The 18,916-nt window shown below is 41.4% G+C and overlaps 2 protein-coding genes across 11 annotated transcripts in view; one reads left to right on the top strand and one right to left on the bottom strand.

The window, feature by feature from the left end:
- Positions 1–7,570, bottom strand: part of LOC142402175 (ryanodine receptor 1-like) — a 77,256-nt gene extending 69,686 nt beyond the window's left edge. For all 8 annotated transcript variants that reach the window (XM_075487709.1, XM_075487712.1, XM_075487711.1 and 5 more), the window contains exons 1-6: positions 7,376–7,570; positions 1,999–2,118; positions 1,802–1,900; positions 1,637–1,657; positions 273–347; positions 81–159 (exon numbers count right to left, since the gene is read on the bottom strand). In XM_075487709.1, the coding sequence (XP_075343824.1) occupies positions 81–159; positions 273–347; positions 1,637–1,657; positions 1,802–1,900; positions 1,999–2,118; positions 7,376–7,423 (442 nt within the window). In that variant the 5' untranslated portion in view covers positions 7,424–7,570. The remainder of the gene's footprint in view (positions 1–80; positions 160–272; positions 348–1,636; positions 1,658–1,801; positions 1,901–1,998; positions 2,119–7,375) is intronic.
- A 1,199-nt stretch (positions 7,571–8,769) lies between these two features.
- nfrkb (nuclear factor related to kappaB binding protein) lies at positions 8,770–18,898 on the top strand. 3 transcript variants are annotated; one of them, XM_075487704.1, is made up of 26 exons: positions 8,770–8,845; positions 9,263–9,412; positions 9,498–9,699; positions 10,827–10,954; positions 11,047–11,218; positions 11,445–11,549; positions 11,636–11,709; positions 11,776–11,857; positions 11,943–12,138; positions 12,237–12,348; positions 12,426–12,552; positions 13,254–13,331; positions 13,413–13,489; positions 13,571–13,617; positions 13,704–13,764; positions 13,841–14,015; positions 14,122–14,228; positions 14,391–14,514; positions 14,740–14,819; positions 14,915–15,111; positions 15,185–15,452; positions 15,539–15,718; positions 15,979–16,710; positions 17,756–17,862; positions 18,030–18,165; positions 18,353–18,898. In XM_075487704.1, exons 2-26 carry the CDS (start codon positions 9,278–9,280, stop codon positions 18,494–18,496), a joined length of 3,846 nt encoding a protein of 1,281 aa, XP_075343819.1. In that variant the 5' UTR covers positions 8,770–8,845; positions 9,263–9,277; the 3' UTR covers positions 18,497–18,898. The 3 variants fall into 3 exon arrangements, with proteins under 3 accessions (XP_075343819.1, XP_075343820.1, XP_075343821.1); XM_075487705.1 differs by having other exon boundaries at positions 8,779–8,845; positions 9,259–9,412; XM_075487706.1 differs by having other exon boundaries at positions 8,787–8,845; positions 9,240–9,412.
- The last annotated feature ends 18 nt before the right edge of the window (positions 18,899–18,916 follow it).

The following is an 18,916-nucleotide window of genomic DNA, read 5'->3' as shown; positions in this document are numbered from 1 at the left end:
CTACGATGGGCAAATTGATTAAGGATTCAGACTGATACAGTCTAAGCTGATTGGTGTCGAGTAGGAACATTTAAACCCACCAGTGGAGTCTTCCTGCAAGCCAACATCAAAAGCCAACTTGTCTGTCAGTGAGCGCGAAGTCGTCAAACAGCTCAGATACTGCAACACGAATCCAGAGACAACAAGTTTGCACCATGAGAGGAAAATACTAGATTACACCACAGTTAGAAGCTCCTCTGACTGCTGCGAACGGAAGAAATAACTGTGCTCACCATGCTGGAGTGAGTGTGTTTCAGGAGGATCGCGTGTCCATACAATAGGGTTCGGTGACCCCCACCTTGTGATGACTGGGGTAAGGAGGATGAGACAGTTTTTACTGTTTAATCAGTTAAAAAAAAGCAGTAATAACTGGGATGAGACAGTGTTTACTGTTTAATCAGTTAAAAAAAAGCAGTAATAACTGGGATGAGACAGTTTTTACTGTTTAATCAGTTAAAAAAAAGCAGTAATAACTGGGATGAGACAGTGTTTACTGTTTAATCAGTAAATAAAAGCAGTAATAACTGGGATGAGACAGTGTTTACTGTTTAAGAGGTTAAAAAAATCAGTAATAACTGGGATGAGACAGTTTTTACTGTTTAATCAGTACAAAAAAGCAGTAATAACTGGGATGAGACAGTTTTTACTGTTTAATCAGTTAAAAAAAAAGCAGTAATAACTGGGATGAGACAGTTTTTACTGTTTAATCAGTAAATAAAAGCAGTAATAACTGGGATGAGACTGTTTTTACTGTTTAATCAGTAAATAAAAGCAGTAATAACTGGGGTGAGACAGTTTTTACTGTTTAATCAGTAAATAAAAGCAGTAATAACTGGGATGAGACAGTGTTTACTGTTTAAGAGGTAAAAAAAGCAGTGATAACTGGGATGAGACAGTTTTTACTGTTTAATCAGTACAAAAAAGCAGTAATAACTGGGATGAGACAGTTTTTACTGTTCAATCGGTACAAAAAAATCAGTAATAACTGGGATGAGACAGTTTTTACTGTTCAATCGGTACAAAAAAATCAGTAATAACTGGGATGAGACAGTTTTTACTGTTTAATCAGTTAAAAAAAAGCAGTAATAACTGGGATGAGACAGTCTTTAGTGTTCAATCGGTACAAAAAAATCAGTAATAACTGGGATGAGACAGTTTTTACTGTTTAATCAGTACAAAAAAGCAGTAATAACTGGGATGAGACAGTTTTTACTGTTTAATCAGTTAAAAAAAAGCAGTAATAACTGGGATGAGACAGTCTTTACTGTTCAATCGGTACAAAAAAATCAGTAATAACTGGGATGAGACAGTTTTTACTGTTTAATCAGTACAAAAAAGCAGTAATAACTGGGATGAGACAGTTTTTACTGTTTAATCAGTACAAAAAAGCAGTAATAACTGGGATGAGACAGTTTTTACTGTTTAATCAGTTAAAAAAAAGCAGTAATAACTGGGATGAGACAGTTTTTACTGTTTAATCAGTAAATAAAAGCAGTAATAACTGGGATGAGACAGTTTTTACTGTTTAATCAGTAAATAAAAGCAGTAATAACTGGGGTGAGACACTGATGGTTCATGGTACAGTGACGGGACTTACCCATTTGTCCAAATCGACCGCCTTCGGTTGGCAGGTTGAAGGTGGATTAAGTGAGAATAGAAACAGTGAAATTTACTTGCTGAATTAACATATATATATGCATCTGTTACTGTGTGCGTATTGTATGAGAATGCTCTTTTATAGAGAGGTTTAACTGCGTCCCACCTCATCGACAGAAGAGTTGGACAGCATCTCCTGTAAAGCTCGAACCGACAGGGACTGCTCCAAAATGTAGCAGCAGATAGCGAGGTCTGGAGGGACATTCTGAAACGCAGCACAACCAGTCATTCCGGTGCACTGAGGCAAAGCATATACTCAAAGGAATAAGATAAAAGACACTCAGCGCCGTGTCCTTTCGCTACCTGAGCATTTGAGGTGGTCTCCAGGAAGCACAGCCGATTTCCAAAGCCTTCGCAGGACAGACACACCTTGATCTGTTCCTTCAGGATAGATGCAGTACACTGCAGCACCACTTGATCATCCTACAAAAACAATATAATTAAAAAAGATTTAGACATTTTTGCATAATAACGTGAAGGACATGCGTTACAGCTCGTATCCTGCAACAGGCTGGTGGAACCAGATTATACTTACTGTTGAGGAGCCAATTTGATGTTTACATGCTTATAATTATATTTTCATAGTCTACTTATTATATATTTATTTCTGCAACACTGTCAGACTGATATCGACCCTAAACCTCTGCTCAGGTGAGTTAAATTAGCCTGTGACAGATGTCAACAAGTTCTTCTTGTATGCAGAAAGTCCTGGATTTCATTTCACATTTTAAAGGCAAACTCATCGACACTGACCCATATTGAGACATATTTGTGAAGGGTTGCATTAACTTAACTGCTAATTGCAACATGTCTATATACCAAGAAACTACAAAAGAACAAAGATTGTGTAAAGGTCTGATGATGTCAAGACATATGAATTACAGGCTTTGTGTCTGTCGAGCAATAAATCAGAGACATTGCGGCCAATGCAAAGAAAAATGCCCAAATGAAAGCACTGTCCACAGCTCCCTAGCCTTCACTCTGATGTCCTATAGCTTTCCTTTGCGGTGCTTTTCACAGGCTCAACTCTCATGTCCTCGCCTCTCTGGCTCCGGGACCCCCACTCAGCCCTCTATTTCAGGCAGTCGCACCTGCCGTTCACACATTCCCTTCTGGAAAACAACAGATGTTTAGGATTCGACAGTCAGGAGAGAAAAAATCCCAGCATTGCACTGATTCAGCAATATATTTAGTTGATTGGTCGATGCTGAGAAGAAGCAAAATTCCAAATTCTTTTGATCTGTAAACGGTTCAGATTAATTTCTTCCTTAAATCATGAGATACGCCAGCTGCTAACAAATGTTATTGCAACAAAAATAGTCCAATAATGTGAAAGTAATGTAAATAATTTAGTATTACATTTTTATTTGGTTCTGTTGTTTCGTTTAGTTTTTGCTCCCCACTGTCACCAAGTGCTGCTGAAACTTTGTGTTTTGTTCTATGTAAAGCACTCTGAGATGAATAAAACTGGACTGAATTTAATTCTCCACTGCACAGTTTACTCTCTGGTATAATCATGTTATTGATATGTTTAAAGATACCCTCCACTGAGAGTTAAGTTTATAACCTTTTCATTTAAATCTATTTATTCATTTACTAACTTTAGATACCTTCACTTTCTGGTAAATTTAATCTATTTCATTCAACTTTTAGTTTGGTTTTAATTGAGTTGTATTTGTCTTTTATCTACTTTGATGGTGGTCCTACATTCCCCTCAGTTATAGAACTTTTTATCTGCCTCTTATTGTTTTCTCACACAATCTCTTTTAGAACTACATAAAGTACGACGGTGTTAAACCTTCTGCCCTTATTTTAAGTCTCGTTCAGAACTGTGTGGGACAGTGTGGGATTTATTGCTACATTAATTCTTTAATGAAAAGTGCCATCTATATAAAGTCTGACTAATTGATTGACTTGGAACAACATATGCTGTTGTAAATACACATCGCTCTGCTGACTTTGCACGACCAGCATGCTATTTAAAAGCACACATTGGCGCCGATATACTTTAAGCATGACACATCATTTGAGCAGATTGTGTTCGATGTGTTTTTATGATGCATGAAAGCTTTAAAGGGACACTGTGTAATATATTAAGTCATTTATTAGCTCAAATCAACATATTCATTCATAAATTAGTCCTCATTGGTGTAAAATTATCTCTGTCAACAATCCCACTTATCCTCCTGAGCGAAGAATAACTTGTCTGTATCTGCATAGAGCGGGCAAGCTCTATGGAGGCCGCCATGTCCTTCCGGTCTATGAAAAACGACGAAGTGCCGAGAGGGACATAGAGCACTTCAAATCGCGTTTTCCCCAACGCCAGGCCTGCAAGCAGAAATGACGTCATTTTGAAGTCACGTTTGCACGCAGGTATAAACAGAGCCAGTCTACGCCATTAGACATTCTCTGGTATAAACCAGCCTGAACGGCCTGCACTTTTGTTCTCAAAGGAAGACCATAGTTATGCCACGCCGGAGGAGAAGGGATCCTCATTGCCAAAAAAGCGAAAAAGAGAATCTTGACACATACCGCCTGCCGTAGTTCAACAAGTTGCAACGCACATTTGAAAAAATTCATTCGACTTTGCAAAATAAAATTGCACCACTAGATGGGGGAAGAAATTACCCAGTGTCCCTTTAACATAACTTTGAGAGTTTTTAGTTGGTTGTAAAGGGGATGTGACACAGTTTGTGGCTACTCTGGCTACTTAATCTTCTTTAATAACACAAGACATGAAAATCAAGTATTACTTATTCCGACAACTATCAGACTGATGCAAAGAAGCATCTTAAAATATAATAAAAATACTAGAGAGCATTTCTAAACTAAAAATCCTCCCGAGCTCCAGAGTTTCCATCACTTTGGAGTTTTTTTTCCTGCCATTTAAAAAAACAGAACCATTGAAAAGACATGTTACATGAAACTTTTCATGAGACATTTATTGCTCATTACTACAATAAATGAATCAAAATGAATCGCACACAACTGTTCTGTTTTATTGTGCTGCGTGAAGCTTTGTATGAAGCTTGTTTTACTCAGATCAGTTAAAAAAGATAAAAGATGCTTTAACAGTAGACTAGAGGAATTTTGGAATACTATGTTTTTAGTGCAATGCTCCACCTCACACTTTAATATCAATTAATAATTAATAAAAATTCTACGAATTAACAAAAAATGATGAATGTAGATGCCATGATATCACCAACTGGAGTCTGAACTATCGTTTTGAGCCCTTGAGTTCAGTATTTTACTCTGAAAACGAGCTCAAATCGCACATAAACACATGGCAGGGACTTGTGAATCCTAAATCAGACCTGTTCTAAAGTATCCCCTTACTTTACTAAATGTTCTCTAAAGCACCAGCCCTGACGCAGTCAGGGGCTGGAGGCTGGATAATTGAGACCAACTAGATCAACAAAAAGGTTGCGACGGTCGTGGTTAAAAGTGTAGATCCAGTGTAGTAGAGTGTCTGCTGAAAACAAGCAAGAACATCAGAAACTAAACTTAGAAGTGGAAGCACACACTCTCAGAAAATAAAGTACAGAGTTGCACCTTTAGGGGTACGATGGCTTGTCACTGGGGCAGTACCCTCAGAAGGTATAGTTTTGTACCCTTGTGGTTTGTACCTCACAGAGACCAATCTTGTACCTCTGGTGGCAATTTTGTACCCTTATACTGAAGTAGCCTAACACAGACTGTCTATTGTACCCCAGCATGTAGAAAAAAAGGTACATATATGTACCACTTGAGTACATATATGTACCTTTTGGACACTCAAAAAGGTCCATATAGGTACCTTTAGGTCCAATAATTAACCCTAGGGGGTACATTAGTAGAGATTGTACCTCAGGGGACAAAAGAAGACTTGTACTGTACCCCTATTTCTGAGAGTGCATGAGCTCACTGCTCCTCTCAAAGCTTTAATCTGAATATTCTGCATGTAGCATTCTGCAAAATGTCGTGTTTGTGGATCCCACTGGGAACGGCCCCATTTGCAGCACCAAAAAGACATTTATAAAGATGTCATAAAGATGTGGCTCTGTGGCACTTCTGGTTTCAAGCTCCAGGCCTAAATCAGCACTGGAACCCTGCAGGTGGAACGGGGATACACCGGATTTCTTTTCACAAGCGGCCCCTGAATGAATGCAGCTTAAAGGATTTTCCTTACTGGATTCACTTCAGATCCAGAGGCCTCAACCATCTTTTATATACAGCTTGTATAAAAGCAACAGCATGATCATTATGGGCAGCAGTCACTTGACAACAGCCTTGACAGCAGATGGTGTAAAGAAAAAAATGGATGAATTACCTAAAATGCTGCCAAAATAACCCCTGCAAAGAGACACTGTAGTAGTTGATCAAGTAAGAAAGTTCCCACATAGACTGAAGTAAGCAGGTGGTGAAATGGGCCAAGCTTTGAGCCTGCTAATCCTCACACAGTAAATATAGAACCCAGCTGAGATCAGGGTGACAGTAAGTTAATGACGCATTGTTAACATATTTCATACGGTGCTGAGTTTCAAGCCAAGAGACAATGTTACCTGTAAACATTCATTTAGCTGATCATAAGAAAACGAATGTTGTCGTGTTCATGCTCATCCACAGATAAGGTATTTGTGTCTCTAAGCAAAATGTCTGACTGTCACTCTCCAGAAAATTAAATCAAGCAGCGATCGCTTTCAAGTGAGGCCCTAAATGCAGTCTATAGATAATCTGTGTCTGACTCGAATTACTGGAGTTTAGAAAAAACTTGAGTGACAAAATGTTGAATATGCGCAGTAGTATCAACAGCGAGCCTCCAAATAAAGAGTGTTACATTACACAAGTCTGCTTGCAAGGCCACAATGTCCTTCGCCAGGCCGTGGCACAGACATCTAAAAAGGAAACCTGATAGCTTGGCACTGAGCAATGTATCAGAAATAAACTAAATGTCTTACGTATAGCCCTGATTCTCAGTCAAGTAAACTAATCAGTTCAGAAAGACCACAGAACTGAGAATAAACAGACTTTCTGTTGTTGTGTGATGAGTACGAGCCATTTATTTCTAACGAACAACAGAATAAGGTCTTATGACACGATCATCAATCAGACAGTGAACCTTTGGGCCATTGTTATCTGTCAGTACGGTCCCAGTGCAATCGTCTGCGATGTATAACTGATGTACAGCTGAGTCCAGACCATCATTCAACCAGTTATCAGTTTCACATTTTAGGGAAGGTTTTGTTCAGATTTCCAAATCATCACCTAACTGTCTCCTGCACAAAAATAAATGATGTTTTCTGTAACATTGATGTCTTTCTCAGCCACAGGTGTAATGTTTTGCTTGAAGCACGTGAGTCAACCCAAAAGAAATAGTCCTAATTTCAGTTAAAGAAGAAACTGTCAACCAGATAAACTACGGTGTGAAATACTTTGTTTTAAAGTTTATAAAATCTGCTTTATGTCTGTGTTAAGTGTCACCCGGTAACAGGGGTTTTCCTCTCTGTGAATCAAATGTCTGTCGGGATATAAATAGGGAACAATACTGACAAAAGCTGCCACCTGCTCCTGTCAATCTTTGTTCAGTCTAAGTAAAGAAAGTCTGTCAACACTACAAATGTTTGACTATCACACGTTCAAAAGATCTTTTTCTCTTAGACGAACAAGTTTTTGAGAGCAGTCAAACAGCATCACTTACTGTACGCAGGAACTGGATCTCCTCCTCTCCATCGGCACCTTCTGCCATCCTTCCGAAGTATTACGAGCTAAACCCTGAGAGAAATGGGAAACGGTTTGGTTCACGGTTCTTTGACTCCCGGTGCCAGTATCCCCCCCCCCCACATACGGCGGGTTTCTGAAGGACAAAGTGTGTCCCCTGCCTCTCCCAGGCTGTGTTGTGAGGCACGGGGATGGACTGTTCATTATTTACAGCTGTTCTTAACAGCATCATAGAGAGGTGGAGCAAGCTGACAACAGTGAAGTAGCATACTGTGCGCTGCTGCAATGTTATAAATAGTTGCAGTTTGGGAAAATATGCAAGAAAAAAAGAAACACAGATTCTCACAATGGCACAAATTTGTTCAATTAAAAAATGCTAATAAATTAAAAATGAGAGAGCAGATTAATTAACAATTTGGAATAAAACCTTAAACCATGCAGAATGAATAATTTGCATGAATTTATCTTTTCACCCACACATTATTTTGTATAAACACCCCTGATGGCATTGGTGGGAATAATATTGCATGGCAACGCAATATTTCTGTGGTTTTTTGTTGGGATTATGCTGTGAGATTTCTTGTTAAAACCTCTTAAGTGTTGATAAGTTCGGATCCAGAGATGCAAGGATTTGAAAAACAGTGATCCCGATTCCCGTTCATCAGGTGTTCATTATGTATTCATGTGTATACAGTTTGTACACAAAGTAATTATCTTATTCGAACTAATTAGAAGATCTTCAGATCAATATGTTTCACACCAAAGCCACTGAAGGACTGTGGATTCTTTCAGGTTTATATGGATCATAAAATTATGTTGTTGAACTTTGAAGGGAAAAAATTAATTAACATTACATTAAAACGTCTTAAACTTACAGTCATCTACTTAACTTACAAATTAATGGCTTATTTGTGTATTTTTATTTAAAAAGATACTGTGATAACACTAAGTTTTAAAAAATAAACAAAGGCTTTCTAATACAAAAAAATAAATCAATGCGTTCAAAATATTTCTCAAAACTAACCATGAAGAGTGCACAGAGTCCCATGTACTTTTTGTAAAAATGTAAAATGTTAAGGCAACTTTAAAAAGATAAATAAATACGTCCAAAAAAGCTGAATATATCTAAAGATCCAGCTAATGCTATCTGAACGGCTAACGGGTAATTACTTTTATCCAGTCACGTCGTGACAGACACTGTATCATAAAAACAAATATGTCCTAAATACACAGTTAAATACCAAGTATAAATACGTGGACAAATTAAATGTTTAAATAATGAATTTAAAAAAATAAAATGTTTAATGTAAGTTGTATCCATACCCTTTACTTCCTGTGGAGGGCAGCAGAGGGTCGGTAACGTGCAAATTAGCCATTTTCATTAGAAGAAGAAAACAGTGCATCGGTGAAACACTACCCACTTCATTTAAAAATAACAAAGTACTGCTAGGTAAGACATTTCAGTAGTTTCCATTAGCAGTATGGGCATAGTAATATTATATTTAGTCGACAGTGTACCAAGGATAAATATATGTTTGCGGTGGGTGTTAAAACTGTAGCTTATAACGTTTTAATTGTCTCCTAGTGTAGCTTGTTTGGTGGCTGAGCTACAAGCTAACAACCACCACAGTAGCTGAAGGGCTTGCAGATAGTTCACTTTGAGTCCTCACTTTAAGTTGTAGATAAGTGTCACGTTAATGTGCAGGGTCCCTCAGGTTTCAATGTTTTTATTTTTTTCATACTGATCCACTAAATATGCCCTGAAATCTACAAACGAGTAACGTTTGCCCTTTGGCTGACTCAAAGGAAAGCTTCACGCGGTAGATTATTGCAAAACATTGTAGTTTTTTTTATCTGTGTGAGACAGATAACGTGTAGAAGAATGGACGCGCTCGCGCACATGCTTACAGATCCTCTCGATCTAAAAGAGGAAAAAGAGGAAAACGGTGGCCAAATCACAGAGGAATGCATGCTTGGGAACTGCAGAGTGAACCTTCCAGAGGACCTACTGGAGGACGTGAGTTGTGAGATAGATAATTTAAAAGATAAGACACCGTGCAGATCGGTGCTTAATTTTTTTTTTCTTGTCCTGTTTTCAACAGCCCGATGTTTTCTTTTCTGTGCTGAGTGAAAGCACCTGGAGGGAAGTGCTGACAGATTCCCAGAGGCAACACCTTCGCCAGTTTTTGCCACAGTTTCCTGACAACAGCGCTGAGGAGCAGGACCACACCATCAGCGATATGTTCAACGACAGAAATTTTACTTTTGGCAACCCTCTTCATCTTGCACAGAAGCTATTTAGAGGTGCTTTCTGAATGCCTCTCGGACACACTTTGCTGTCCATTAAAGTGATAGTTCGGAGTAGATTCAACCTGGGGTCATTTGAACCGTGACATCCAGCCAAGTAGCCCACCCGAAGTTTTTTCGATCTTGGCTGAACATCAGCCGAGTTACTGAGTTATCCCAAATAGCTTAGTACAAGCGCTAATGGAACCTGGCAGTATCTCCAAAATTACCACACTAAAATCACATGCCACTGTCTGTACTCACAAAACGATGCATTTGGAAGTTTGTACATAGTCCAGGAGTTTATTATTATCAACACAAGCCTGATAGCTTTTCTGCTGCTAAAGCTGCGTCGACGTCACTTCCTTGATCTGGGAGCTTCAATGTAAGATGAGGGTTGCTCTACTACTGTAGACAACAAAGCAAGGCTGCTCAATTTCTCCATTGATAAAATAAATTCACAACTCTACAACATAAAAATTCATAAAAAAAACATGTAGAATATAGCATATACTTTGTTGTCTACAGTAGTAGATCAACCTTCATCTTATTTTGAAGCTCCCAGCTCTCTGAAGTGACGTCGACGCAGCTTTAGCAGCAGAAAAGCTATCAGGCTTGTGTTGATAATAATAAACTCCTGGACTATTTTCAAACTTCCAAATGCATCGTTTTGTGAGTACAGACCATATTTGTACTACTGTAGAAGTTTGGTGTCATGGCATGTGATTTTAGTGTGGTAATTTTGGAGATACTGCCAGGGTCCGTTATCGCTTGTACGAAGCTATTCGGGATAACTCAGTAACTCAGCTGATGTTCAGCCAATATCAAAAAAACTTCGGGTGGGCTTCTTGGCTGGATGTCACGGTTCAAATGTCACGGTTCAAATGACCCCAGGTTGAATCTACTCCGAACTATCACTTTAAGTATTTTATGATTGTTTTTCTTTTTCTTTAATCCAACAAGAAAATATGACATTAAAACGTCTGACAGATTGCCTTCACTTAAGGAAAGTGATGGTACTTTTAATGTTGTCACGTGTCTGCTTAGCTCGCCACCAACACATAACTGTATAAAGCTGAATGGGCTTTGAAATCGTTTTTTTTTTTTTTTTTTTTTTACTTTGACTTGTCATTATCTCAATTCAGATGGTTACTTCAATCCTGAGGTGGTCAAGTACAGACAACTGTGTGGCAGGTCCCAGAGGAAACGCCACCTGTACTCCCTTCAGCAGTATTACCACAGACTGCTGAAGCAGATTCTCGTCTCCAGAAAGGTTTTCTTTCTTTTCTTTATCCATTTAATAAGTCTGTTGTGTTTGTCCTACTGCCTGTTGCTTGGTCTTATTGTTTCTTCTTCTTCTTGCAGGAGGTGCTGGACTTTGCGGTTCATAATGGTCTGGACTTTCCGCCTAAAAGAAGGTTGCCAAACAAGACTCAAGCTGAAATGCGGGAGCCAAAGGTGAGAAGAAGATTGAGTCGCATACTGAAGGAGGTCAAAACTGAGTGTGGAGACAGCAATCCTTCATCTGATGATGATGGTCAGTCTTTGGTTTGATTTTTATATCTATAAATGTTTATATAATGCTCAGCAAGTAGTTGAATAAAGTGTATTTTTTTGTTTGTTTTTAAAAGACAAAACTAGATTGAGACCCCAATTTGAAATACTGTATTGAAAAAGTATAAGAATCAAATTGTAGTGTTTGTGAGCAGTTTTAACAGTAACCACACGTTTTCTTTTGCTTGCTTTATCACACGTGAATGCAGACATGTCGTCATGGACTCAAGCTCCTCAATCACCCTCCTCTCCGACACAAACCGTCTCACTCAGAGTTCTTCCCAGCCTGTCCACCCAAGACATGAAGACTACTGGTCAGTGACTCGTGCTGTTTGCACGTTCCTCTAACGCTCCGATTCATGGACTACGGTGTCAATAGATTTTTTTTATTTTGTAACAGAAAAAGTAGAACTAGGTGAGCTGGACTTGAAAGTCATGCTGCAAAACCATCGCGAGAAGAGGAAGCGGCAGCCAGTAAGTAGTGAAGAAGAAGTAAAATATTTGTTTGTACCTTGTGTCACGAATGACTTGTTTCATCAGGACAATCCAGACCTGATAACCTCTGATATCCACCTTGGAGACATACTTTCAAGAGCAAATATAGGTCGCAAGGGGACAATGCGTAAGTAAATCGGCTTAAAGTGTACAGGTCCTTCTTTCTTAGGTTTTTGAGACTCAGAGGTTGTGGCTTTCTTTTCATGTCCCAGCGCTCTTTGATCTGTCACTGCCTAAAAAAAAGATGAGAGACGAGAGGAGGAAGAAAAAATTGAGGACAATAAAAGTAGAATCCGAAGATCCCTGTGAAACGCTCCCACCTTCAGACTCCTCATCAGCACTGCCAGTCAGCATCATCAACTCCCTGCCAGATGCGCCTTCAACGCCACAAACCATCATCAAGGAGGAGTGAGTCTGTTTCCCTGCTGCTGTCCAAAATCTGCAGAGTTTATACTCCGAGTCTCTGTTTCTCTTAAGGCTAATGGAATGAAATATTGTCCTTGTAGAATCGTGGAGGAGTGTCAGAGTAGCCCGGTTGCAGTTGAGGAAATAGCTGTCAGCTTCTTCAGCTTGATGGAAAACATCTTAAGAACAGAGGGTCTTGCCAGTACTTCACTGGTAAGTCTCGCGTGCATATCGTAAAAGCGGTCACATGACCTAACACACATTGTAACACCACCTTATCGATCCCTCAGTTGGAGGAGAAGGTTCAGATGTGGCAGTCGTCTCCAGCCAGCTCCCTCAATGTTTGGTTTTCATCGGCCTCGTGTTGGTCTGATTTGGTTCTCCAAGCTCTGCAGTTTCTTGCAGGAGAGACTAAAGGTGAGCAGCAGCGGTCCCTCACACTCGAATGGTTGTTTTCTACTCCATGCTGGCGTCATTTTAATGTCCATCTATACCAGTGATACTCACTATTTTTTTCACAAGAGCCACATTGGCAGAGCAAAACCAAGGGAAGAGCCACTTTTACGACAACATACTAAAGTCCCCTTTTGCAAATATGCATTTCTACATATAAAACATCCCACAAAAAAAGAAACAACACAGCACATTTTCAATTAAGACCACATTTACCTTAATACTGGGATGAGCGGAAGCTGGCATGCATGTCCTTGACTTTCTTCGTGTTGTATTTGTAGTTTGTTGTTGTAATCATAGTGAGACATTCAAGATGAGCATGGTTTTTGTGCTGGTTTTTGCCCTTTTTTATTTAAAAACCGATCCATTGTGCCTGCATCTTGCGCTGGCTAAAGGAGCTAGCGTGCTCTGCGGTCAAGTGTGACGGTGGTTTAAGCGGGCTGCGTTGCCAGGTTTAACAGTTCCCCCTTTAGGAAACACCATTAAGCCTTAATTAATACTTAATAAAAGTACTTAATACTGGGCAGTATTTGCTGTATGTTATTTGAAAAAATTTGTTATTGTTACCATATTGTTATAAGCTACTATGCGAGTGCGAGCCACCAATTAGAGCTTGAGGAGCCGCGCAATGAGTATCTCTGATCTGTATTTTCTTTGTGAACCAGATGGAATGATGGCGCTCCCCAGCGGCTTCTCTCCGTTTGTGGAGTTTTCTGATGAATCTCAGCAGTGGAGGTGGATTGGTGAGAGGCTTCAGCTGTTGTGGAACTCCTGCCTGATGTTGTGCTGCTGAAGATTTGTTTAACGTCCACGGTTTCTTTTAGGTCCCACTCAGGATACAGAGAAGGATCTCAGTGCACTCTGTCAGCTGTGGCTGGACTCCAAAGACTTTGTTGTCAAGGTAGAAAGCTTTTTAATTTGCACTAAGCTGCGTTTGTGCTCGTCTTTGTGTCTTTAAAGGCTTTGTTAATCTCCCGTATAGACGGAAAATGAAGACATGTTAGAGATGACTTCTCCCACACCAAAACTGTAAGATTCAGCAATTCATGAAGCGCAGAAAATGCGACATTTCTCGTTTTGTTATCGCTGAGAGATTTTATTCTGCTCTCACACAGTTCTACTGATTATGTGGTGCGGCCCAGCACCGGAGATGAGAGACAAGTCTTTCAAGTTCAGGTTTGTGTTGATGCCGTTTTGCATCTGTTGCTCGACACGAGCTCTTTAATCTGTCAAACTTTTGTTCGTGCATCAGGAGCAGCATCGATACAACCAGCCGCACAAAGCTTACACCTTCAGGATGCATGGCTTTGAATCTGTGGTGGGGCCCGTTAAAGGGGTGTTCGATAAGGAGATGTCTCTCAACAAAGCCAGGGAGCACACGCTGCTTCGCTCAGACCGCCCGCCATACGTCACCATTCTCTCTTTGGGTCAGAGCTCTCGTTTTACTCTCACTACTGTTTGGCTGTGGAGGCCCAACGCTTCAGGAGACCGCTAATACCATTCCGGCTTCTCTCCGCTTTTTTCCTTTTCCAGTGCGGGATGCAGCAGCCAGGTTACCCAATGGAGAGGGAACGAGAGCTGAGATCTGTGAACTCTTGAAAGACTCCCAGTTTCTGGCTCCAGACGTCACAAGTGCGCAGGTATTCAAGTTTTCTCCCTTTTTCTTTGTCGTGAAGCTTTTTTATTTAACTAATCTATTTGCTTTTTTTTCTTCTTGTGCATTATTTCCCCACATTTAGCAGAAGCAGATGCAGACTTGTGTTGATCTTCCCTGTTTGTAATGAGCTTTGTTTTCCAATTAGGTGAACACGGTTGTCAGTGGGGCTCTGGATAGACTTCACTATGAGAAAGATCCCTGCGTGAAGTATGACATCGGGCGCAAACTGTGGATTTACCTGCATCGCCATCGCAGTCAAGAGGAGTTTGGTAAGCAAGATTGAGCTTCAGAATACTCACAAAGTTTAGGGTAAAGTCAGATTATTTCCCCTCTAACGTCATTATGAAGGAGCCTACTTTCACCGTTTAAGCTCCGTTTGACTCGTCCATTTTAAGTGCTGATGTTTTTAAACCATTATGTGTCACAGTTCACCATTTCTTGGTCTCTGTGCAGTGTGAAAAAACTAATTGTCATGTTTTCTTTGACCCACGCAGAGAGGATCCACCAGGCTCAAGCTGCAGCTGCAAAAGCAAGAAAAGCTCTGCAGCAAAAGCCCAAACCAGCGGCTAAGCCTGTGAGTCCGCTGCCTTCAGTTTACTGCACAAACAACTAGGCTCAGGCCATTCTCATAGGAATATGCATTTATCTCGTTTTGCATTCATGTTTCAGAAGTCTGGGAGCAAAGATGGAGGCTGCAGAACCGCTGGAGGTCTGGAAGCAGGGCAGGAAATAGGCTCTAATCCCATGTCACCGGTCCCTACGACGCCCACTCCAAACACACCTGGAACCCCGAAGTCGCCTTTAACGTGCACAGCTACCACGCCAACAAAGACTGGAGTCCCAGATACAATGAAAAGCAGCCCAAGGTCAGTCAGACTGAACATTTCTTGTGTTCAGTTTCAGTCCAGTTGTGTCATTGATTCCTTCTTTCTCTCGCAGTGTTCTTCTCGTGTCCTCTCCCTCTCTGCCTCAGCTGGGAACCATCTTACCCACGAGTCAGTCTTGCGCGCCAACCTCACAGACGGTCACGTCCCAACACGCCGCTCGGATAGTGAGTCACCTGGCGGCGGGCACCCTCCCTCAGGTGCGGGTTGTTTCCGCTCAGCCTGGCCTGGGTTCCTCTGCAGGCCAGCAGGCCACACTGGTGCATCAGACCCCCCACCAGATCCGGATGCCGGTGTCGGTGGCGGCCAAGGGCATTTCACAGGTACGCTGAATGCTTGGCATATACAATGTTTTGCACAGTCCAAGTATACAACTGATTCTGTTGGTGTTTGATGTGTTTATCAATAGGCAGTGGTTTCTGTACCTCTGAGGAGTGCGTCTGGTAGTAGTCCGGTCCAGGCTCCCAACACTCTGTCTGTGTCGGCTGTAACTGTAACCAAACCTCACACCGGATCTCCTGGAAGCCCAGCTAACAACCCTACTTCCCCAGCTGTGCTGCAGGGCGTCAGCAGCCCAAACATCAAACAGGTGAAGCGTTTGGTCTCAGTGATCAGAACTTGTCAGCTTGGCCACTTCTGGACATTTTTGAAACTGCAAGAATATCCCGAACAGACTCATTTAAGATGCGTGGACTACTGTATACAGCTAAATATGCTAAAGATACTAATGAGAAGTTATGATATAAAATAGTTTTTAACAGAAAGGGCACGTATTCCTAAATGAATAACAAAGAGAATTGGTTATGTTAATGATTTCAGGATTTATCAGTTATTTCTGTTTTTCCGCAGGTGTCCATCACGGGACAACTAGGAATGAAGACTGCAGGCGGTGCAGGGATCCCGATAACGGCAACAAACCTGCGTATCCAGGGCAAAGACGTCCTCCGTCTCCCACCGTCCTCCATCACCACCGACGCTAAAGGCCAGACGGTGCTGCGGATCACCCCGGACATGATGGCAACTCTTGCCAAATCTCCAGTAGCAACGGTCAAACTCACCTCTGACTTTTTGGGCACCGCCACCGCAGGCAGCAAGAGCATATCGGCCACTCTGCATGTGACGCCGCCCCACCCTTCCGCCTCTTCTGCCTCAGGTGCGGGGGCCTGTGTAGGGGACGTGCAGACCACTAAAGCAACCTCTGTCGCCTCCACCTTGTTGAAGGCTGCGGGAGACACAGCCATACGTCTGATGCCTACGTTGGCCGTCACTATGGCCGATCAGAAATCCAGGACCTTCTCCACCGTTAGCTCGCCCGACAAGAGCGGCGCCACCATCAGGATAATGCCAGGCCTTGGGGTCATCCCGCAGAAACAGGGGCAGACTATCACCATGACGACCACCACAGGCGGCAGACCCCTCACAGCGTCTACGTGCGCTAATGTTGTGACCATGGCTGCCAATGTTGTGGCCGGGGCCAAGGGCATCACGGTGGGTCCCGGAGTCTCCGGCTCGCCTCTGACTCTGGGAACAGCCACCGCTACCGTGCGACAGGTTCCCGCCACAGTCGTCACAACGCAAACGGTAAGAGTGTCGCTCACTTCCTGAACGTAAACAGGGACGTGAGCTTCAGGCGCTCAGCTCATGTTCCAGACGCATAAAGAGTCGGGTTGATCTTTCTGGATGAACATTTTTAATGTTAATAGTAGGGTTGGGCGAGTTAACTCGTTAATTATTTAATGCTGATAAATATTTTATCGCGCATTAACGCAGGCTTTATTATTTATTTTATTATTGTAAAAGTCTGTTGCTCACGGGCTTTTATTATTGTAAAAGTCTGTTCCGGTTTGCTGCGGAACCGGAAATGAATCGGTGGATCCACCAAACATGGAGAAGGGTACGGAACTTTTACTCGGCCATTTTCATTTTAAAGTTCTTCCAGACGGCGGAGTCGACAGAACCAAAGTCATCTGTAAACACTGCCAAGTTGAATTGTCTTCTCAGCGTAGTAGTTCCAGTCTAAAATATCACTTAAAGGCAAAACACACAACTGATAGCAGCAAGTCATTCAAGGAAACAGACAGTGGAGCGAGGCTTCTACATAAAAACTACAGAAAGATGCTGATGTTAAAAGTGTGTTTGCACAACAAATGTTATGGCACTTTCATTCATATGGCAGCACATTTAAAATAAAACTAAATGCTAAAAGCTATACACTACTTTTGAATTCATTTTTGGAGTTTGCGTACAAATGCGATTAATCAGATTAAACATTTTAATCGTTGCCCAGCCCTATTTAGTGATGTTTTTAAGACTTATGTCATCAATCTGATAACTTTTGTGTAAAATGAAGGGATTCTCACTTCAAAACTTTAATTTAATTAAGAGTAAATATCTCTTTGGATAGTTAATATATATTGATTTGCATAATTTAGTTTGTTCCCTATTCTATTAGTTGATCATTTTGCCTGTGAACGATACGTTTTTAGTCATTAGCAGTGCAGATTGATTTGTTTTACCACAGAATTTAGCTGTGATTCTCGGGGTATATTGATCAGGGTGTATCTCGTACGTATTCACACCGTCTGTGAGTGACTTGGCTCAGAAACGATCCTTTGCTTTCCCACAGGGGAAGTTACCGGCACGGATTACTGTCCCCATTTCTGTGCTCAACCAGCCGCTGAAAAACAAGAGCGTTGTGACGACACCGATCGTTAAAGGAAGTCTGAATACAAAGTAAGTCTGAACCAAAGAGAAAAATAAAACTGATACATTTAGATTTCAACTCTTCTCAGCTTGTAATTTTCTGCCATGTGCTTATTAAAGGGGAATTTTTTGGATTTCTTAGTTGATTATTTGCAGTTAGAAGTTGCACTAACGGCCCGTTTTGTTGTTCCGAGCAGCATCAGCAGCCTGGGCAGGAACATCATCCTGACCACGATGCCTGCTGGCACAAAGCTCATTGCAGGAAACAAACCAGTCAGCTTTGTCACGGCGCAGCAGTTCCAGCAGCTTCAGCAGCAAGGACAGGCCACACAGGTGGGTAAATGTTAAAGATGAGAAGCTTTCCTGAAGTCTGGCTGATAATCCACACAACCTTTTTATTTTTAAAAAGCTTTTAACGTAGCAGTGTGCCGTCATTCTGAAACTCTGAAACTCACGCACCGACGTTTGGCTCCGGTTAAGTGAAAGAAACGGAGAGAAACAATCTTTCTTTTCTTTTAAGGTTCGGATTCAAACCGTCCCGACGCAGCAGCTCCAGCAGCACATGGCAACATGCTCCCCAAAAACAACCGTTTCAACAGTCGTGGTCACCACGGCACCTTCACCCAAATGTGCACCGGATCCTCCACCCGCTCCTCAACCTTAAACTGTGCTCCACCCTCAGCAAGGTCAAGCCAGAGTGCAACCCGTGGTCATGTGGAGCAAAAAGCCAGAAACCTTAAAGTAACTACATGGAGCTTGTGTTAAGAGTTCCACTGTGAAATATGGACATTTTCCCCAAGTTACCAAAATGGCATGTTGTGTTAAAAATGTTCAGTTCTGTTTCCCACGTTGTTCCAGCTTAAAACCTACTAAGGTGACATGTTTCAGGCAGGCTGCAGGCTCTACAGACGAGTTTATCCTGTAAAAAACTACTCTATTTATGTCCCTGTTGAATAGACTCTCAAGCCACGAGTTATTAAGTTGTATTAAATTTAATCTTGAATATCTTTGTCATGTATTTAAATGGTTAATGTGATGGAATATTAACACACGTGAGAATGTTGAATTTGGTCCGTTTTGTGTC

This window comes from Odontesthes bonariensis, chromosome 16, assembly GCF_027942865.1.
Source record: "Odontesthes bonariensis isolate fOdoBon6 chromosome 16, fOdoBon6.hap1, whole genome shotgun sequence".
NCBI classification, from domain to species: domain Eukaryota; kingdom Metazoa; phylum Chordata; class Actinopteri; order Atheriniformes; family Atherinopsidae; genus Odontesthes; species Odontesthes bonariensis.
The sequence above is the reverse complement of the archived record's forward strand: the minus strand, read 5'-3'. Positions and strand labels throughout refer to the sequence as shown.

Coding starts and splice junctions, on each gene's coding strand:
- nfrkb (XM_075487704.1), top strand. CDS start 9,278: ATGGACGCGCTCGCGCACATGCTTACAGATCCTCTCGATCTAAAAGAG. Junction 12,139..12,236: donor CAAACCATCATCAAGGAGGA/GTGAGTCTGTTT, acceptor TTGTCCTTGTAG/AATCGTGGAGGAGTGTCAGA. Junction 13,490..13,570: donor CCAAAGACTTTGTTGTCAAG/GTAGAAAGCTTT, acceptor TCTCCCGTATAG/ACGGAAAATGAAGACATGTT.